This window comes from Micropterus dolomieu, linkage group LG03 (genome assembly GCF_021292245.1).
Source record: "Micropterus dolomieu isolate WLL.071019.BEF.003 ecotype Adirondacks linkage group LG03, ASM2129224v1, whole genome shotgun sequence".
NCBI lineage: Eukaryota > Metazoa > Chordata > Actinopteri > Centrarchiformes > Centrarchidae > Micropterus > Micropterus dolomieu.
Window position 1 is genome coordinate 20,926,911 of NC_060152.1, and position 18,647 is coordinate 20,945,557.

General features: G+C 40.3%; 2 protein-coding genes and 1 long non-coding RNA gene across 5 annotated transcripts in view; 2 read left to right on the plus strand and 1 right to left on the minus strand.

Moving 5' to 3' along the window:
* Nucleotides 1–2,647, plus strand: part of LOC123968357 (nuclear factor 7, ovary-like) — a 6,745-nt gene extending 4,098 nt beyond the window's left edge. For 2 of the 3 annotated variants that reach the window (XM_046045075.1, XM_046045076.1), the window contains exon 2: nucleotides 913–2,647. In XM_046045075.1, the coding sequence (XP_045901031.1) occupies nucleotides 913–2,153 (1,241 nt within the window). In that variant the 3' untranslated portion in view covers nucleotides 2,154–2,647. Of the gene's footprint in view, nucleotides 1–8; nucleotides 583–912 lie in introns of those variants that run through there. The other variant, XM_046045077.1, reaches the window with a different exon arrangement.
* Nucleotides 2,648–4,965: 2,318 nt separating this feature from the next.
* LOC123968535 (CCN family member 3-like) lies at nucleotides 4,966–9,160 on the minus strand. Its single transcript, XM_046045368.1, has 5 exons — nucleotides 8,933–9,160; nucleotides 8,157–8,385; nucleotides 7,739–7,993; nucleotides 6,927–7,156; nucleotides 4,966–6,737 (listed from the first exon to the last, which is right to left on the minus strand). The coding sequence occupies exons 1-5, from the start codon at nucleotides 8,981–8,983 to the stop codon at nucleotides 6,444–6,446; spliced, it is 1,059 nt and encodes a 352-aa protein (XP_045901324.1). The 5' UTR covers nucleotides 8,984–9,160; the 3' UTR covers nucleotides 4,966–6,443.
* A 1,580-nt stretch (nucleotides 9,161–10,740) lies between these two features.
* LOC123968767 lies at nucleotides 10,741–12,368 on the plus strand. The gene is made up of 2 exons (XR_006824541.1): nucleotides 10,741–11,458; nucleotides 11,581–12,368. It is a non-coding gene; the product is annotated as an uncharacterized LOC123968767 (long non-coding RNA).
* The last annotated feature ends 6,279 nt before the right edge of the window (nucleotides 12,369–18,647 follow it).

Sequence of the window (18,647 nt, forward strand, 5' to 3'; positions counted from 1 at the left end):
TAATCAACAGTGGAGTTAAACTTGCAGACATATTCATATTTCTTTCCACTGATCTTAACACAGAAAGTAAACAGCTGCTTTGCTGAAGAAAGAATATTTGTGGAGTGATTCATTTCATTTTACTGGCAAAAACACTGAAACATAACTCCTTTAAGTTAACCCTTTAAGAGCGGAGCCATTTCACACTAGCTAACTCGATTCAGAGACAAATTTCCTTTTAGTGTTAGTCTTTAGAGTTAGGCACAGATGCACGTTGTGGTTTGAGACTGTGTTGTTTCAGTTGTGTGGATCTGTGATTACATTATGATACTGTGTAAGGGTTCTTCATTAGTGTTATTATCAGAAAGTATGCTCAAAATCACATTTCTTTCAGTGTCATGATTAGTTTGACAAGGCTCAACTGTTACTGTAAGGGGTTAATGTCATGCACGAAGAGCAGATGGGTGGAGTGTGAGGCAGGGGAGGAGGAGCACTACTGCATTTACGCAGAAATGAAACTCAAATATTAAAAACTTGTAAACAAAGTTCAGTTTGTGTATTTGCGCACAAAGAGCAACAGCCGAGCAGCTGCATTCCAAGAAGGTGAAGTTCAACTGCCTTGTTAATATTTAATATTCTGATAGTAGAAAATTCATAGCTACAAATTGCTCTTAAATGCAGATGCAAGGAAGACTGGCCCTTGTTAATTATGTTTATTTGGTAAATAACTATAACTCATTTATTAGGCATTCTATTAAACTTTTTTGCAGCATCATGAGAGTCATAGCAGTCACTTTATTATCTTTTTGCAACCAAAAAATATCTAATGTACTTTGCTTTGTTTGTTTGTTATTGTTGTTCTCATACCAGTAGTTCCAAGGAGTTAAACATTATTGATGGCTCTTGGCTTTAAAAGCTCTCCTTTTCTCCTAGATATGGCTACAGCCAGCCCTTTCCTGTCTGAGGATCAGTTCCTGTGCTCCATCTGTCTTGATGTTTACACCGAGCCTGTTTCTATTCCATGTGGACACAACTTCTGCAAGCCCTGTATCACCAGGCACTGGGAAGGCAAAGAGCAGTGTCAGTGTCCACTGTGCAATGAGAAGTTCAGCAAAGGGCTCAAACTCTGTGTTAACACCGGATTCAGGGAGGTTGTGGAGAATTTCAAGAAACATCACGCGATAGCTGACAATAATTCCCCAGTCAAACCAGGACAGGTGCCATGTGACTGCTGCCCTGGCAATAAGTTCAAAGCCTCTAAAACGTGTTTGGTGTGTCTGACCTCTTACTGTGAGACGCACTTGGAGCCTCATCAGAGAGTTGCTGCCCTAAAGACACACAAACTGACTAATCCTGTGCAGAACTTGGAGGACAAAATATGCAAGAAGCACAATAGGATTTTAGAGCTCTTCTGCAGGAATGATCTGACACATATTTGTGTCCTATGTGCAGAACATAGCGGTCATGATACAGTCCCTTTGGAGGAAGCATATGTTGAGAAGAGGGCTCAGATGGGGAAGAAAAAAGCGGAAGTAAAGGAAATTAAACAGAAGTGTGGCAAGAAGGCTCAGAAGACCAAGAGGAAAGGCAAAAATGAAGCAATGGCAAACAGCGTGGTGTCTAATCAAGCTCATCACATTTGGTGGGTTCCCTGTGAAGACCCACACCAATGCAACAGATGTTTCTATGTTCCTGGAAACATGTGCTTTTCTGAAGGGATATCCTACTATGAGGTTCAGGCCGAAGGGAGTACCAGCTGGGATTTAGGAGTAGTCAGGGAGTCGATTCTTCGGAAGAGAACATTCACACCAAATCCCAGGAATGGAAACTGGATCATAAGAATGGGGAATAACACCAACTGGAAGGCTCTACATGACAACCCTGTCCCCCTCTTCTTGATAAGGAAGCCTAAGAGAGTCATAGTGTTTGTAGACTATGACAATGGATTGGTGTCCTTCATTGATGCAGACACTGCCATCCTGATCTACGCTTTTACTGGCTGCAAATTTAATGAGAGAATTTTCCTGTTTTTAAGTCCCAGTCCTGCAGATGGTGTTAACTGGGCACAGAGGCTACGAACAAAGATTCAGAAGATGAAAGTATGGTCCCAACCTTCATATGCCTTTTACTACTTCATTTTTATGGTAATTCTGATTCTGATTGTATTTGGCTGAATTAAACATCACATAATTTTTTACAAGGGTTTAGTTGAAACAGATTCTGATGAAATGTGAATGTAGTAAAATCTGAACATGATATGTCCAGTTCCTGGATGATTTTGGAAGATCAAGCCATTAATTTATTTTTCGTTTAACTAAATATTGACTTTCTTCCTCTGTAAAGGCTTTTCATATTTGTCGATGATGAAGATGCATGTTCATTTTTGTATCCATATTTTAGCATGTATTTTTGTACTCACGCTTGTCATATGCATTTTACAAAGCCTTTAATGAAGTTAATAATGTGTAATAGCATGATAAAGGTTCACATACAGTAAGTCTGTTAATCCCACAAAATGTTTTGGAAGTTGTAATTATGACTTTGTATGCTTGTTTTGTCATTTGGTGTTGAATTTGTAAAATTTGATAAACAAAATGAATTTATCTAAAGCTTTTGTCTTTCTATGAAACATAATTTCTGAAATGAATAAACCACTCCAAACAATTAATGTAAGTACAGTACCTCACCTATGTTTACGTTGTGTGATTTCACATTCATGTTATTTAATAAGATCACTGTATTGACGACGGTGACAGATGCTATTTAAATATACCGCTAGAGGGCGTAATCTGCTTACTCTTCACACAAACAGTAGCACACACTCAATTCAATTAAGATAAAGAGAAGATTAATTAAGATAAAACATGTCAGTTTAGACAGAGATTTCTTTTTTATTTGAGCCACTGAGCCACCGCATTTTAAGCCTTTATAATGTATTTATAGGAACTGTTATGTACAATTAGTTATTTAGCCACAGTAAGTCTGAGATGGAAAGTAGTGTTAAACACAAATTAAAACTGAACAGGGAAACTGCACTATAGGCTTACATACACAGTGGTCTGCCAATATGCTTAACATATTATCGATTGATGCAGTAGGATTACATCAACAAACTGTTCTAAGTATAAGAGAAGAGCCATATCTTGGATTGATTACCATGGACTTACTGATGCCCTGACTTTTCACCATACTTGTGAACATTCCCATCAGCCTCAGCTGTATGCAAAGTGTAAAGTGTCAGCATCTTTAAGCATCTTTCAGATTATTCTAGGGCAAATGTTTTTGTATTTAGAGAAGTTAGACGACAGTGGTGAATATTGGTGCATTGAATTGCTTTCAGCCCATTCATGACAAGATCAAGTGCATGGGCAGGTTGGCGCCATACATTTAGTAGGCCATTCATTATTGACCCTAGTGTCTTTTAAAAAATACCACTGGGAGTCGCCAAAGTAAGAAATGTTCACATTCTTAAATCCAATAGAGGGCTTTAACATTTCTGACCTAAATAATAGGATTAATTACATTGAGGAAATTAAGGGATTATTGAGCATTAATTAATGGATTCTGGAAGAATTGCTCCTATGAAAAGCAATTTCCACCCTTCAACAGCAATGGTCAGATTTCTATGCCTTCTCATTTCACAGAGCAGCAGCAGAGAGAGAGACAGATCGAGTTTGTTGGAAAGTGTTAAAAAAAACTACACAGTCAGCAAACACAGCCAGTAAGCCTGAGAAGTCTGTTATTCTTTGACAACCAAACAGTTTGAGCAGCACTGAATCAAGACTTAAGTAGGTCTACCAATCATTGGAATGATTCTTTCTGTCAGCCATTTCACAATCACACTGACTCATACCTAAAAATCTGGTTGAATATTCTTTCACAGCCATTCAATAGATGTACTAAGAGTTTTATAAACGTGTCTGGAAACCTGCCAGGTCTGGCTCATATGCAGCATCCTATAACTCAGACAGGGGGGCATAAAAGAAAACACAACCTAGATACACTTCAGGCAGGACGTTTGAGCTGCAGCTTAGTGGTTGCTCAGCTGGCCTGGTCTGATATTTTCACTTTTTCTAGCCGTGCGGTCAGGCAGTAAGTCTGTCAGTTGCAGTCGGTCCATCAGTCAACCATTTATCCAGGCACTCAGTCTAGCAGTCATTCATATAGATAATCTCCCATTGAGCCGTGCTGTCAGCTAACAAGTTGAGTTCTGTGCATCTCAAAAATGGCAATGACATCTAATAATTATTGAGATATTTCATTCTGGACTAAAGTGGTGGACCGACCGACAAACAGACAGACATTGCCATCCCGAGAGCCATGGCACTAGCCTCTGGTCTGTATCCACAAATGTAACCAACATTACAGCATACACCTCTGCTCAACAGACACTATCACAAAGCTGCAACCAGATGTGTTGACGACAGAGTTAGTTCCCTGCTGATTCAAGCTAATGATGAGGTAAAGTTTCCACTGCAGAGCTTTTTTTAGGAAGCAGGTACAATCCTACAGGGGATAAAAGGGTTTTCCATTGTGGCATTCCAGTTAGGGTTCAGGGAGAGAGGTCAATAGGTTACAACCCACTGTCAGTGGGCTCGGACGATTTGGTAACTCCTGGGGCCCATGTAAGAACATACTGGACTGTTAAATCCAGAGGAAGCCAACTACCCAAATGCACATGGGTATGGCTTGCAAATGTGTGTGAAAACTGTCAAGATGTGTGTTCACATCTAGGGAAAGGGATTATGGTATATAAACTATGTGAGAAGGGAAGCCTACATTTGATTCTCATTTGGTTAAATATATTTTGTCCTGTGATCTTTTATATTATTTTACTTTTATATTAGGTGTTGACTCTCCAGTGCTGAAACAATGTAGAGCAACCATATTGTTAGTATTAACACTTGACATACATTTATAACATAAAAACGTAATTTAGGGCAATGTTCTGCCACACACATGAGAAGATAATTGTTGGAGAAGCCACATGTTTTTTAAGTTTATTTAACATTTAGTCATGAAGAATACTCATTTATTGACATATACACTTTCTGGTGCTCCTTTCCCACCACCAGCATCAAGAAAAAAATGATTTTGGTATTGAATATAATAAAGTTATTAAAACGTTGATACAAAAAAAATACAAATTTATTGTCAAATGTTGAGTTACAGATACAGAAACAAGCAGTTTGAAGTATAATTCAAGTAGTAAGCAAAACGATACCACATACCAATATATACAATTCATGCTTACATTGTTATCGATTAAAGCTGTGTATTTGATACACACTCAGTCAAACAAGCTATGCAGCAAGTATTTACAAAACTTTTGTCATAGTAAAAAATAGCTGTTGTTTATGTGCACTACTTTTAACAAAAAACAAACTAATATAATATTCCATCTAAACCTAAAAAAACATACATTTGCATTTATTGATAGTAACATAGACGTGCATTTTACAAGATTTCATGCAGATGTTAGAAATGACACCAAGTCCATAGGTTGAGCCCTTGGTTTGGACTAGGTCAAAGTACACAGTCCAGTTATTTCAAAAATGTGTCCCATAGTTAATAAAATGTCCACAGCAGTGGCAGTAAAAGGTAATTCTTCATTTTCCTCTTCCTTCTTACTATTTTATCAATGGAAATAATGGGATTACAGTTATTTCTTTTTTTTATTAATATGTTTAAGTGACATAGTACAGTAGTTGTTTTAATTTCTTCTAAAAAGGGACATACTTGAGGCTACTTGTACCATTACATTGCTGAAGCTTTCCTTCTTATAATTTATGCTGAAAAAAACACACCGTGGTTTCATGTTCTTTGTCTAAAAGCCGCCGACCTGTGTGTCTGCACCACCAATAACACTATTTGACCTCTTGAATTGAAGCTGTTTCAAATAAACCGTCACAATCTCCTTGAAGTAAGTCAGAGCACCTACAAACAATTGTCCAACCCAAGTCTGTTGTGAATGGTTGGTACCATACTCTACCTGATCACCAGAGAGAACCAACATATCACAAGGTTTAAGTGCTTTGATTCTACTGAACAATAGTGACGATGACACTTATCTGTCCACAGGATGTTAGACAATTAAACCCCTCTCCAGGACGGAGAGACACAGAGATTCTTAATTCCCTACAATCTCAACCTCAAAAGAGAATTCTCACTTTTTGAATACAAGTCTGATTCTGACCACAATAAGATATATAATCTTATTTTCACTGTGGATATGTTGCAAGGTTTAAGCCTTTAGATTGTACAGTTTTATGACTATTGCACTGTATATATCATATTGTGAACGGTCTTGTTTTAATCTAAAATTTAGAGTTAATGCAACTCATGTTTTATTCTAAAGACAATGCTATTGTCCTTCAACCCAATTTAAAGGAATTCCTGGATTTACAGACACACTCATCAGCTACAATCTTGACTTGCTGTTCATTATCATCTTACAGTATGACCTATAACCTCATGCCGCTGTATCCCACCTCTGATGGCTGCCACACCACATTGTCTTGGGGGCAGTGGCTGTGGCAGGCGCAGGTCAGGATCACCATGACCGGCCTCCTGGTGGTTTTTCCGTTGGCACACTGGAACTCCACCAGGGTGGTCTTGGTTCTGTGGGGGGTACAGCAGCGGCCGTCTGTGCAGGAGCCACAGTAGCGAGGCTTGTAGGCCTGGACGGTGGTGCAGTTCTTGTAGGAGAGGTGGATGGCTGTGTTACTCCTCACCATCCTCTGGCACTTACTGCCTCTCTGCGGGGGAGAGAAAGAACCATTCACTGAATGAATGTTTGAAGGAAATCCAACTGGTTCCAGATAAAAAGTACAGTAGCTTATGTATTTGCATGCTACTGATGTCTAATTAAGCTTAAGCAAATGTAGAAAGTTATACATGAAGAATGTGGCATCCAGGTTGTTAAAAAAAAACTACCCAAAAAGTACCTTTGGTGCAAGCTGTGTCAGCCGCATCTGGTCCTGCAGGTCGTCACAGGGTCTGATCATACAAAGACGGCTCTGCTTCACCATCTCACACCGACGGTTCTTATTGGTGACCCTGGTGGACACCCCCATGCCGCAGGTTTGAGAGCAGGCACCCCACTCTGTGGTCTGCTCAATGCAGTTCAGGCTGGGGTCCCAACCGTCAAAGCTCACTGTCTCCTCCTGACGATAGGCTGAAGGAACCAACAGATGGACAGAGGACAGTGGGTTAGGGTAGAGCAAGAAATCACCTAGTCTAGTAAAAATGCCACATGATTAAAAAAAGTTGAGAACCTAAAAGGGACCAGCGATAAATCCAAGAATGTTTGATAATACAATATTTAGTGAAAATTAATACACTTTTATGTGAACTGCAGTGTGAGGCTCTAGTTGTGAACCTACTTTCCTTCCCTTTCTCTTGGTAGGCAAACCCTTTCTGAATAAGTTTAAAAGCACATTCTGAAGAAACCTACTGTACAGGCAACATGATCTGTGATTCGATTCAACTGACAGCAGAGTGATGTATCACATTAATGTTTCACATTCCAGACTGAAGTGACAACACTGTCTCTTTCCTCTGCGTTTCCTACTCCTTTGTGAAACATTACTCTTTCCTTTCTTTCTTGGTTCCTCCCTTTCCCTGATCAGGCCAGAGAAATGTACATAACCTTTCAACTCTGTCTCACACTGCAGTGACACAAACGTCAAAGAGGAATGTGTGTGTGTATCTGTCTATACATATGTGCGTTTCCTCACCCTGGTTCCAGTCTACTCACCTGCCATTGCAAAACCTCCCAGTGCGCTAGCTTCGGCCTGGGGGTCACAGACCCACTTCTCGCAGCACTCTCCAGGCACCTGGACCCTGCGTGGCATGGGGCAGTCCGGGCCAGGCAGCATCACGTCCATGTTGCAGCGCGGCACACAGGCGATCTGCCCATTGCGGCACACGCACTGGTACTTACAGCTGGGGAAGAAGGTCTGGCCGTTCTGATATACAGAACCATCCAAAATGCATACATCTCCCCCATGAGCTGCAAGAAAGAGACAAAATATTGAAAAGTGTAATAGTGGTTTTAATTTGGGCTTCACAATTGGCAATGACCAATAAGTGACGTCAGGATCTACCTTTGTACTAGCGTTCACCATTTACTTTACATCCTGCATAGTGTTTGGGGAATATCATAGCTTACTCACTGGCACAGATGCCAGTCCTCTTGTGGACGTCGCCTGCATAGTCACACTGCAGTCCTTTACGCGTGTCACAGGGGTTCATTTCAGAGCAGACCTGCCCTTTCTGACGGGCACACACCAGGCAGCAGACGCAGTCATCCAGGATCAGGGGCACTCCAGGAAGACACATGGGGGGCTCCTTAGGGCACTGGCATCTCCGAGGACACACCTGGGACCAGACAAGTGTAAACACCTGGTGGGAAAGAAAATGAAATGTGTTTTAAATGTTGTTGAAAGTCACTTTCTCTCTAAACCAATGAATATGACTAGTTCTTGATTAAATCATACATACATAATCCAAATTTTTACAGGATACAAAAGTACTTTTAGGGTTGTGTAATTTTACATATCTAGTGGTGGCATTAGCAGAATAGCAAACAAAGACGTCAGAAAACTTAAAAAACTTTAACAGTTAGTTTCTCAGAGAAACTGACAAGTACTGTGGTTAAAAAGTGGCTAAAAGATGTTTTCTAACTAATCAATTTAAAAAAAAGATATAATTTTATGCTTTGGTTCCATCTCTAAAATTACAAAAATAACATTGCCTTTATGTCTTGTCTTGGAATTATTGCCTGAAAAATGACCTAAGAGCTTCCACAGAGAAAACTTATTTTTGTTTTTAAAATAAAATATTGTCATTATCTTCAACCTCTACATACTTGTTATCTGGTGTTCCTGTATAAAACACTTGAAACACACAACACAAGTCATAGAAGGATAGTTACTGTTGTAGTGCCTACCTGTGCTGTAAAGAAGAAGACAAAAAGAGGTCTCTCTGACAGATTGGCCATCTTCCTGTTAAGTAGAGCAGAATCAAAAATATCTGCAGTCTGAAAAGTGTTCTGTTGTCTTTAGCTGATTTGCATGCTTTGGTTAAGGCTTGAATCTTCCCTCCTCTCCGGCTGTGGTGTAGCAGAAGGTTGTGATCTCTTTGTCGTTCTGGCTCAGGACTCAGTAGAGGAGGAACTTATATAGAGAAGCTTTCCTGCTGGCACCATGACGACAAACAGGAAGGAATGTGGGAGCGATTGTCACATTTCATCATTTTATCGTGAGATCCTGTCAAAGAGGATACCATAAACATACGGAGAGGCACTTCAGCCGTCACAATTAAACATTCTGCAAAAGTAGTAGTAGTAGTCCTTAACTTGTATGCTGACACACACTTCACTTTATCCCAATTGAAATATTCTTATTGGGGATTTCCTCTCCAGTCCTGGATGTATATGTTATTACATGGGGCCTGGGGTTCCCTTACTTTGGTCTCACTGACAATGGGTGGAGACCCTTTGACCTCTCTCGCCGAACCCTACCTGGGAGGTCACAGTGGAAAACCCTCTAATCCCCTGTAGGATTGTTACTGCTTCCTAAAATAGCTACACTGTGGAAACTTTGGTTCATCACTAGGTTGGATCAGAGTGGGGCTGACACTGTGGTCAACACATCTGCTCAGAGATGTGTTATGGTTTCTTCCAAGCTGAGGTATGTAGATGGATTTGGGGGTCAAGCTGGCTGGAGCCCTGAATAGAAAGGGGGCAGGAACCAAATGTAGGTTTGTAAACGGTGGGGGTGACAATGAGATTATGGAACGTGTGTCTTTTGTATGTAAGTGCATCCATGTTTCATGTTAGCTGGACATCAATCTGTGATATTATGTTACATTAATTATTACATGTATAAATTGTTACATTATGAAATTGCTAATTGTATTTGGTTAAGAGTATTGTGTCCCCTCTAATGTCCCCCGGCAGCTAAGTTACATTCAGGTACCAGTGAATGAAACCTTTAGCATAGTATATGCACTACAGTTATTTGATATTACTATGTGTTTTTTGCTTATATTTTGGTTTTGTTGTTTGCAAACAGCAAGCATTTAACACAGGCTAGGAGTGAGGTTGGTTTCCACTTCAAATAATTCAATATAACCCCAAGTGATTATATTGAATTATTTGAAGTATGTGTATACATATTGTTGTGTTTGTGTAAATATATGTATGTGAATATAACTTTTGAATATGTATTTTCTTTGATTATAGATTTATTATCTCTGTAGACTTCTCATTTTGTAGCAATTTTATTAAATATGGTAGTAAGGGTATAAAAGTTTAACTTCTTCCTACTCCTTTTCACACATGTAAATAGAGATTTTTAAGTACTGGAAATTATGGGGATTTATTTTGTTGTTCATCTGTTTATTTACCTTTTTAAAAAAAAATTAATTTACATGTTCAAAATAAAGATAATAATCAATGAATCAATCAATATTTCTGATACGTGGTTAAGCATGGTTTGTTGTGGTGGCAGCCCAGCTGACGGTGAGTGTCCTGTTCATTTCTCCTTTTTTCTTGTGATTCTGTTTTTCCCTTGTGTTTTGGCCTGCCTGTTTGTGTCTCCTCCTCTCCCCCTGCATGTGTTCTCCCTCTCTCTCTGATCCTGAGCCCAGCTGACAATCCGCACCTGCACCTCATCAGGCCCCTCCTCTGCCTGCCACACCTGCCAACCTCATCTCTGCCAGTATTTCAACCCCGGTTCTCCACACAATCTCTGCTTGATTGTCGTGGTTCCTGACCTGGTGCCACTGCTTGCCTCAAGCCTTTTTGCCACATCGCTGTTCCCTGTTACTAACCCTGTCTGTCTGCCTTTCCCCAGGTCCACTCACCTCCTCTCTTCCACAGCCCCCTGTGCCTCCCAGTTCCCTCGTCCCAGGCTTCTTGGTCCCACCTGCTCCTCAGCTCCCTTGCCTCAGCCCACTTTGCCCTACTTGCTCCTCGGTCCCCCGTGCCCGTGTTCCCCCGGCATCCACCTCTCCCTCACCTCCACTTCCTCAACCCCTTTTTCCCTCAAACCAACTTCACCTAAGCGTTGCTTTTGGGTCCTCTCTGTCCCACACACACAACATGGTTATGTTTCAAAGTATTTAAGCAGTGCAGGCATTTTTATTTTGTTTTGTAGCACTCTTTGAAGTAACATTGAAATCCAATAAACCAAACAAATATTAAAGACACACAGGATGTGTGAGGGTTTAAAAAAAAAAATAATAAAAAAAAAATAAAAAAAGATTGGGGTTGTAGTAAAGATCCTCAATTTATTTTTATTCACCTTTCACTTACCTCACTTCCTTTAGTTCCTTTTCTCATCACTGATTGGCTCCCGCTTTCACCTTTCATTTCTCCTGATTGACTTGATTGAGTTCACCTGTTCACACTATTTAAGGACTGTACTCCCTTTCACTCACTCTTTCACTTCCACATGGGGTGGCAATTCTGGTAAGAGCATTTACTCTTTAGTTTTATCCTATGTTTATGAAAAACTTAGCTTAGATGTTTGTCTTATTTCCTTGAAATGACATGTGAGTTTAGTTTCTAATCTTATGTTTGATTTCTTTCAGATTGAACAACTTATGTGTCTCTTTTTCCTGATTATGTTGACCAATGCATCCTTTACATTGGAAGACATAAAACGTTGTTCAGAGGACATTCCAAGTTTCCTGGCTCAGTTCTACGCATTCTGACCAATGCGCCCAATGACAATAGTAATAGTATTTGAACTGATACATGTTGAAAGAAGGTGTATGATATTTGATAAATAAGCTTACACAGGAATTCCTTTAAGCGAGTAGGTAGGCATAAACTATGCTTTTGTAGGAGTCTAATGCTCAACATTTTCTGTTCCTGATACTTGACATTTGGTTGCACAATTTTATTATTTGTCTGTTGCCATAACAATATCTTGTTCTTAGCCAATATCTAAAATATGTGACCTAGAAACTGTTTAAAACTACCACAAAACCAACTTTTATTCCTTCCAACTTTCTTCCTTCAAAAATAAAAGCTCACATCTCCAAACACCTTAAGTCAGTGAGAGAGAATTTTGGTTGCCAACTGCTTTCTAAGTGACTTATGATTCCAGCTAGCGGTGAATTGCTTAGCCAAAATCTTGATTTAGTGCTCTTCAAGCAGTTTGTGGAAGTTGAATGTCAAATTTCATAGGATGGTTGTTTGCACACGCTTTGTGGATTTCTGCTTTTTACTGCTTCTACTTCGGTATTTTTCAAGCAAATTCTGACTCCATTCAGCTGCTGAAGACAAATCAGGAGATGGTGCTGTACTATGGATGTTTTGCTGTACCCATTTAAAAAATAAAATAAATTTCCCATGCGCCACTGCATGCATCTGTCAGGTGAGTCGGCCTCAACTCCTTGCTCTAGGCAACCGCTTACACACATTGGATTTGTTTAACTCCATCAATTTTGGTCTTTGTTTTCATTCAAAAATGTCTTACTTTGAAAGTCTTCTCAGTAAGGTCTGGTCACTCACTGGCATCAAAGTACAGCATAAAATTGCTCTCTGTTGCCTCCATTTCTGCAATCTGAAAGTCACTAATGGTGAAATTAGTGAAAAGCCTACCATGCAATATTGTGCAAAGGTTCTAGATTTTTAGGTGTGGGAAAATATGCTGTAAAGTATGAATGCTTTCAAATAGACATTTTAATAGATTAAATTTATAACAAAATTCTAAGTGAATGAACAGATGAAAAATTTAAATCAAATCAGTATTTGGTGTGACCAGCCTCTGCCTTCAAAACAAGATCAAGTCTTCCAGGTGCACTTGCACAAAGCCAGGGATTTTGTGGTCATATCAGGTGCATGATTGAACAATTATACCAAAAAGGTGCCAATGACCTCAATTTCAACATGTAAGTTGAAACGCATTCATTACCTGAAACAGAAACCGCTGTGTAGGAGGAATACAACTGGGCGAGGGACAGGCAAACTCAACTAGCAAGGTGAGGTTGCTGAAGACAGTTCACTGTCAAAAGTCATACACTGTGGTGGCAAGACTGAGTACAGCAACAAGACACAAGGTAGTTGTATCACCAAGGTCTCTCTCAGGCAGACATTTAAAGACAGACAGGGGTTCCATGTGAAAGAGAAACGGTCAACGCTGGTGACTGTAGACGCAGTGGTGGGCCAAAGAAATTTACTGCAGCAGATGAAAGACGCATCCTGCTTACTTCTCTTTGTAATCGGAAGATGTTGAGCAGTGCTATCAACTCAGAAGTGGCACACCCATCCACTGTCTGGAGAAGTCTGGTCAGAAGTGGCCTTCATGGAAGACTTCTGGCCAAAAAGCCTTATTTCTGACATGGAAACAAGCCCACACCACCCAACTATGCACAAAACAAAATGGTGCTCCGGACTGATGAGTCAAAAACATGAAATATCTGGCTGTAGCAGAAGGTAGGTTGTTTGCTGGAGAGTGTCTGCAGGCAACAAGCATGGTGGAGGTTCCTTGCAAGTTTGGGGCTACATTTATTTGAACAGAGTTGGGGATCTGATCAGAATTATTGGTCTCCTCAATGCTGAGAAGTATATGAAGATACTTAATCATCATGCAGTACAATCAGGGAGCCATCTGATTGGCTGCAAATTTATTCTGCAACATGACTATGACACATACAGTGAAAGTCATTAAGAACTATCTTTCCCTGGGTATTTACCTCACTGAAGCCATACAAGCTATCTCTTACTAGTATTTATTGCTGCTTTTACATATGTAGGCTATTGATGACTTTTTTGATTTATTAATGCTTGTATGTTGTTCCTCAAATGAAAGTCGCTTTGAATGGTTTAGCCCCTACAGAGCCCTGATCTCAACATCATCGAGTCTGTCTGGGATTACATGAAGAGAGAAAAGCAACTGAAGCTGCACAAACCCACAGAAGGACTGTGGGGAGTTCTCCAAGATGTCTGGGCAACCTACCTTGAATTTCTTCAAAAACTATGTGCAAGTGTACCTAGAAGAATTTATGCTGTTTTGAAGGAAAAGGGTGGTCACACCAAATATTGATTTGATTTAGATTTGTCTTCTGCTCACTCTTTTTGTATTTTGTTAATTGATAAATGTAATCAATTAACATGTCTATTTTTGAATGCATTGTTACTTTAGAGCATTTTTCCCACACCTGCCTAAAATATATGCACAATACTGTACATTCTGGAAAACTTAAGGCTAATTCACTATGTGACAGCTTGGCACAGTATGTGATAAAGTGTGATATCTCCCAGGAATGAGGTTGGAAGTCTGCATACGCCCATTCATGGTATCTGTGAAATATTTCCACTACCCCAGAGAGGAGAGAGTAACATATTGAAGAAGACAGATGTTGAAACAGAGCTCTAGGAATGAGAAAAAATCAAACAGAGAAATATGGAGTAGGCAGAAAAGGAAGGATGGACTAACACTGTGGCAAGGACGTTGCCAATGCTGTATTTTTTAACTGAATGCTTTTGTCCAGAGGGGGTCTGTGGTAAGACCAGTGACTGTTGAGATTTTACACTATGTGTTATTATCACACTCATCTTTTGTTTACCCCTTAAATGTGCTAAGAAACGTTTCAGTGCTACTTTTAAATTGAGGTTTGACACAGTCTTTTGTAATAACAATGACAGATCACACAGTAAAAGCATTTAACCAACAGTCTGCTGTCGGTCTGCTAGCTGTTGGTGTTGGACTCTGCAGTAGAGCATCAAGTCGTTTGCCAAGTGGTCAGGCCACACAGTTGATGCCGCCACTGAGAGTTCACTGTGATTTGCTCAGAGTTTACACGGAAATTCCAACATCATTTTTGCAAATCATACAGTAGCATATGGTCAGCAGTCTGTGTGGCACTGTAGGTGGAAGATCCAGCATCTTCTTTGTTGCTTTTCCTTGTTCTGTTCACAGCTAGGAACTTCATTAGAGAAACGATAAAAAACATTATGTGGTGCATGTTTTAATTATATTCTGTTGACATGTATCAGCATTGTTGATTGTGGTTGTTACCAGCACTTGTAGACAGACTGATTCATGAATACATCCATGCTTGCAGATACAGAACACATGAAGCAAACCTTCTCAAACAAAAAGAGATACCAAATCATGTTACTGATTACTAAGTTATCCATTTATCATTAAAAAAGGTCAGCATGACACTCACAACATCTCAGAAGAGCAGCTTATTTTCTGTATTACATTTTTTTATTCAGTTTGATAGAAATGATAGTTCATCCTGGGAATCGTGTGTTTTATGCATATTACAGACTATTTAATTCATTTACATGTTTCCGTGATGTGTATTTTAGTGCTCCATCCTCTGCACTGTGTGCGCTGCAGAATGTGAAATAAAACAAATAGTTTAAGCACCAGGGATTGGAGTGTATTTGATCAGTGCTCTTCCAGAGGAAACCCAGACAAATAACTTGAATAATTCCACATGGCTAAAATAGCATTTCCTTCAGTCCAAATATTGTTTTTCTTTTCTTATTTTCAGATCATTAAACATTGGCTTCCAGTCTTAAGGCATGTAACTCCGCAGTACACTATTACTGGCTTACATATGACATCTGCTGAAAGGAATTTTAATCACTGTTGATCCGTCAGTGTTGTTGGACACAAAATGGAAACGTCGGCTCAATGGGCTATACAGCCAGTGAGTTAAAGCGTTGCAGATGTTGCTGCAGGGATTGTTTGGAAACCGTTTGCATTTGACACGGAGTTCATCTCAGGCTCTGTTTGCGTTTAGGGTGAGTTGAAAAGTCCGGAAAGAATGTCACATTTGCTCAGGACCATGTAGGTGCAGGGAAGAGGTGTGTGTGTGGTATATGTCCTTATCAATATCTCTCTCCGCCATTCACTTTCTAGCAGGCCTTTCCTTTCCAGGCCTTTCCTCCTTCCTATGCCTCCCTCCAATCCACCTCTCTATCCTACTTTCTCCCATGCGTGTGTCGTCAGTTTACATTATGTCCGCTACAGCTTCACAGACCAAATTGAGTGCCCTTCATAATTTCAATTTGCTCGCCAAGTGGCAGTCATGCAGTGGGCTCAACAGCTTGGGAGGCCGCCGCAAATCTCTCACTCGAGGTTTATTTGCTGTATGTCACTACACATGAGCTGAGACACCGGGACATAGGCAGATGTGTATTATGGTGGGTGGCGGTGGATGGACGCAATATGGAGCTTCCTCTAATAAAACATGTACAATGGAAAACGCTCATGGATGCATTTCAGTAGGATGTCAGAGGCTTTATGTTCTGAGAGAGCAGACAGAAAGACTTGATGGCATCCTGTACAGAAGAGGAAGCAGTGAGTGGGAATACCTAGAGAGCCATGAGACTGTCAAAGAGCTGTTTTGTGGTTGTTAGTTAGCAGGATATCTCTTAACCATAGACACATGTTTGTTTGTGTAGAATTGGATCTACTTAGGTGCAAGTCCAGAAATATGTTAAAAGATTTAGACAGAACATTTCCAATATTTTCTTATGAAGTACTTTCTTTTACGAATGAAAAAAAGTAATGTATTAGAGCTACACAAATAAATCAGCCACTATTATACCAGATGATATTAGCTTATTGCAAATATTTGGGTATCTGTTGACATTTTGGCCGAGAAGTAACCTGAAATATCAGTATAGAAATACTTAAAAGATGTGCAAGGTCATTTAGAAACAGTGTCTCTATAACATAGCCTTACTGATACTGGCTTTTTAAGGCAGATGCTGATGTTTGCAGGTTGAAAATAATCTGATAACAATATATCAGCTGATAAAATCATTTCTTTTACACATGACAAAACCAAACAATCTTGATGCGGATCACTTAGAACTGTGTCTGTAAAGAGTGTGTCTGAGCGGGACATTTTACAGTCATTTTACAATAAACTTGTCACTCTCTGGTGCACAAAACTATGCGATGGAAACACTTTTTTAAAATTACGTCAAGCCTAGTGTGTCATTTCTGTGCTGGAATTTCTTTGATGTTTTCTGCAATTAGGTGGGAAAAAATATGTGGAACAAGTGAAAGGTGGTGTCCTGAATGTCTTTTGAATAATAGCACTCCATTTCTAAACCACCAGTGTGTGACCTTGGGAAATGCAGCCAGCTCAGAGCATAGTGTTTTTGGAGATTGCTCTCCCAGTTTAGTCTGTCTGTATGAAATGAAAAAATCACTATCAAAGCTCTACTTTCAATTGTCCAGCATTGCATTGTGCTGTATTCTCTGTGGAAACATCTAACAAAGTCAAATATAGGTATAAGTAGGCTATATATTCAGGGATGGACAATGAAACTGAAACACCTGTTTTTAGACCACAATAATTTATTAGTATGGTGTAGGGCCTCCTTTTGCGGCCAATACAGCGTCAATTCGTCTTGGGAATGACATATACAAGTCCTGCACAGTGGTCAGAGGGATTTTAAGCCATTCTTCTTGCAGGATAGTGGCCAGGTCACGACGTGATGCTGGTGGAGGAAAATGTTTCCTGACTCGCTCCTCCAAAACACCCCAAAGTGGCTCAATAATATTTAGATCTGGTGACTGTGCAGGCCATGGGAGATGTTCAACTTCACTTTCATCAACCAATCTTTCATCAGTCTTGCTGTGTGTATTGGTGCATTGTCATCCTGATACACGGCACCTCCTTCAGGATACAATGTTTGAACCATTGGATGCACATGGTCCTCCAGAATGGTTCGGTAGTCCTTGGCAGTGACGCGCCCATCTAGCACAAGTATGGGGCCAAGGGAATGCCATGATATGGCAGACCAAACCATCACTGATCCACCCCCATGCTTCACTCTGGGCATGCAACAGTCTGGGTGGTACGCTTCTTTGGGGCTTCTCCACACCGTAACTCTCCCGGATGTGGGGAAAACAGTGAAGGCGGACTCATCAGAGAACAATACATGTTTCACATTGTCCACATCCAAAGATTTGCGCTCCTTGCACCATTGAAACCGACGTTTGGCATTGGCACGAGTGACCAAAGGTTTGGCTATAGCGTGTATATTGACCCTGTGGAGCTCCCGACGGACAGTTTTGGTGGAAACAGGAGAGTTGAGGTGCACATTTAATTCTGCCGTGATTTGGGCAGCCGTGGTTTTATGTTTTTTGGATACAATCCGGGTTAGCACCCGAACATCCCTTTCAGACAGCTTCCTCTTGCGTCCACAGTAAATCCTGTTGGATGTGGTTCGTCCTTCTTGGTGGTATGCTGACATTACCCTGGATACCGTGGCTCTTGATACATCACAAAGACTTGCTGTCTTGGTCACAGATGCGCCAGCAAGACGTGCACCAATAATTTGTCCTCTTTTGAACTCTGGTATGTCACCCATAATGTTGTGTGCATTGCAATATTTTGAGCAAAACTGTGCTCTTACCCTGCTAATTGGACCTTCACAGTCTGCTCTTATTGGTTCAATGTGCAATTAATGGAGATTGGCCACCAGGCTGGTCCAATTTAGCCATGAAACCTCCCTCACTAAAATGAGAGGCGTCTCAGTTTCATTGTCCAACCCCTGTAAGTATTATTCACATAGTCCAACTTAAAATGTTTTTTGGTACCAGTGGTCACCGTTTGCAGCCATGGATGGACAGCATCTCTTTCAAAGGGATGTTTTTTGTTTTAACTTCATT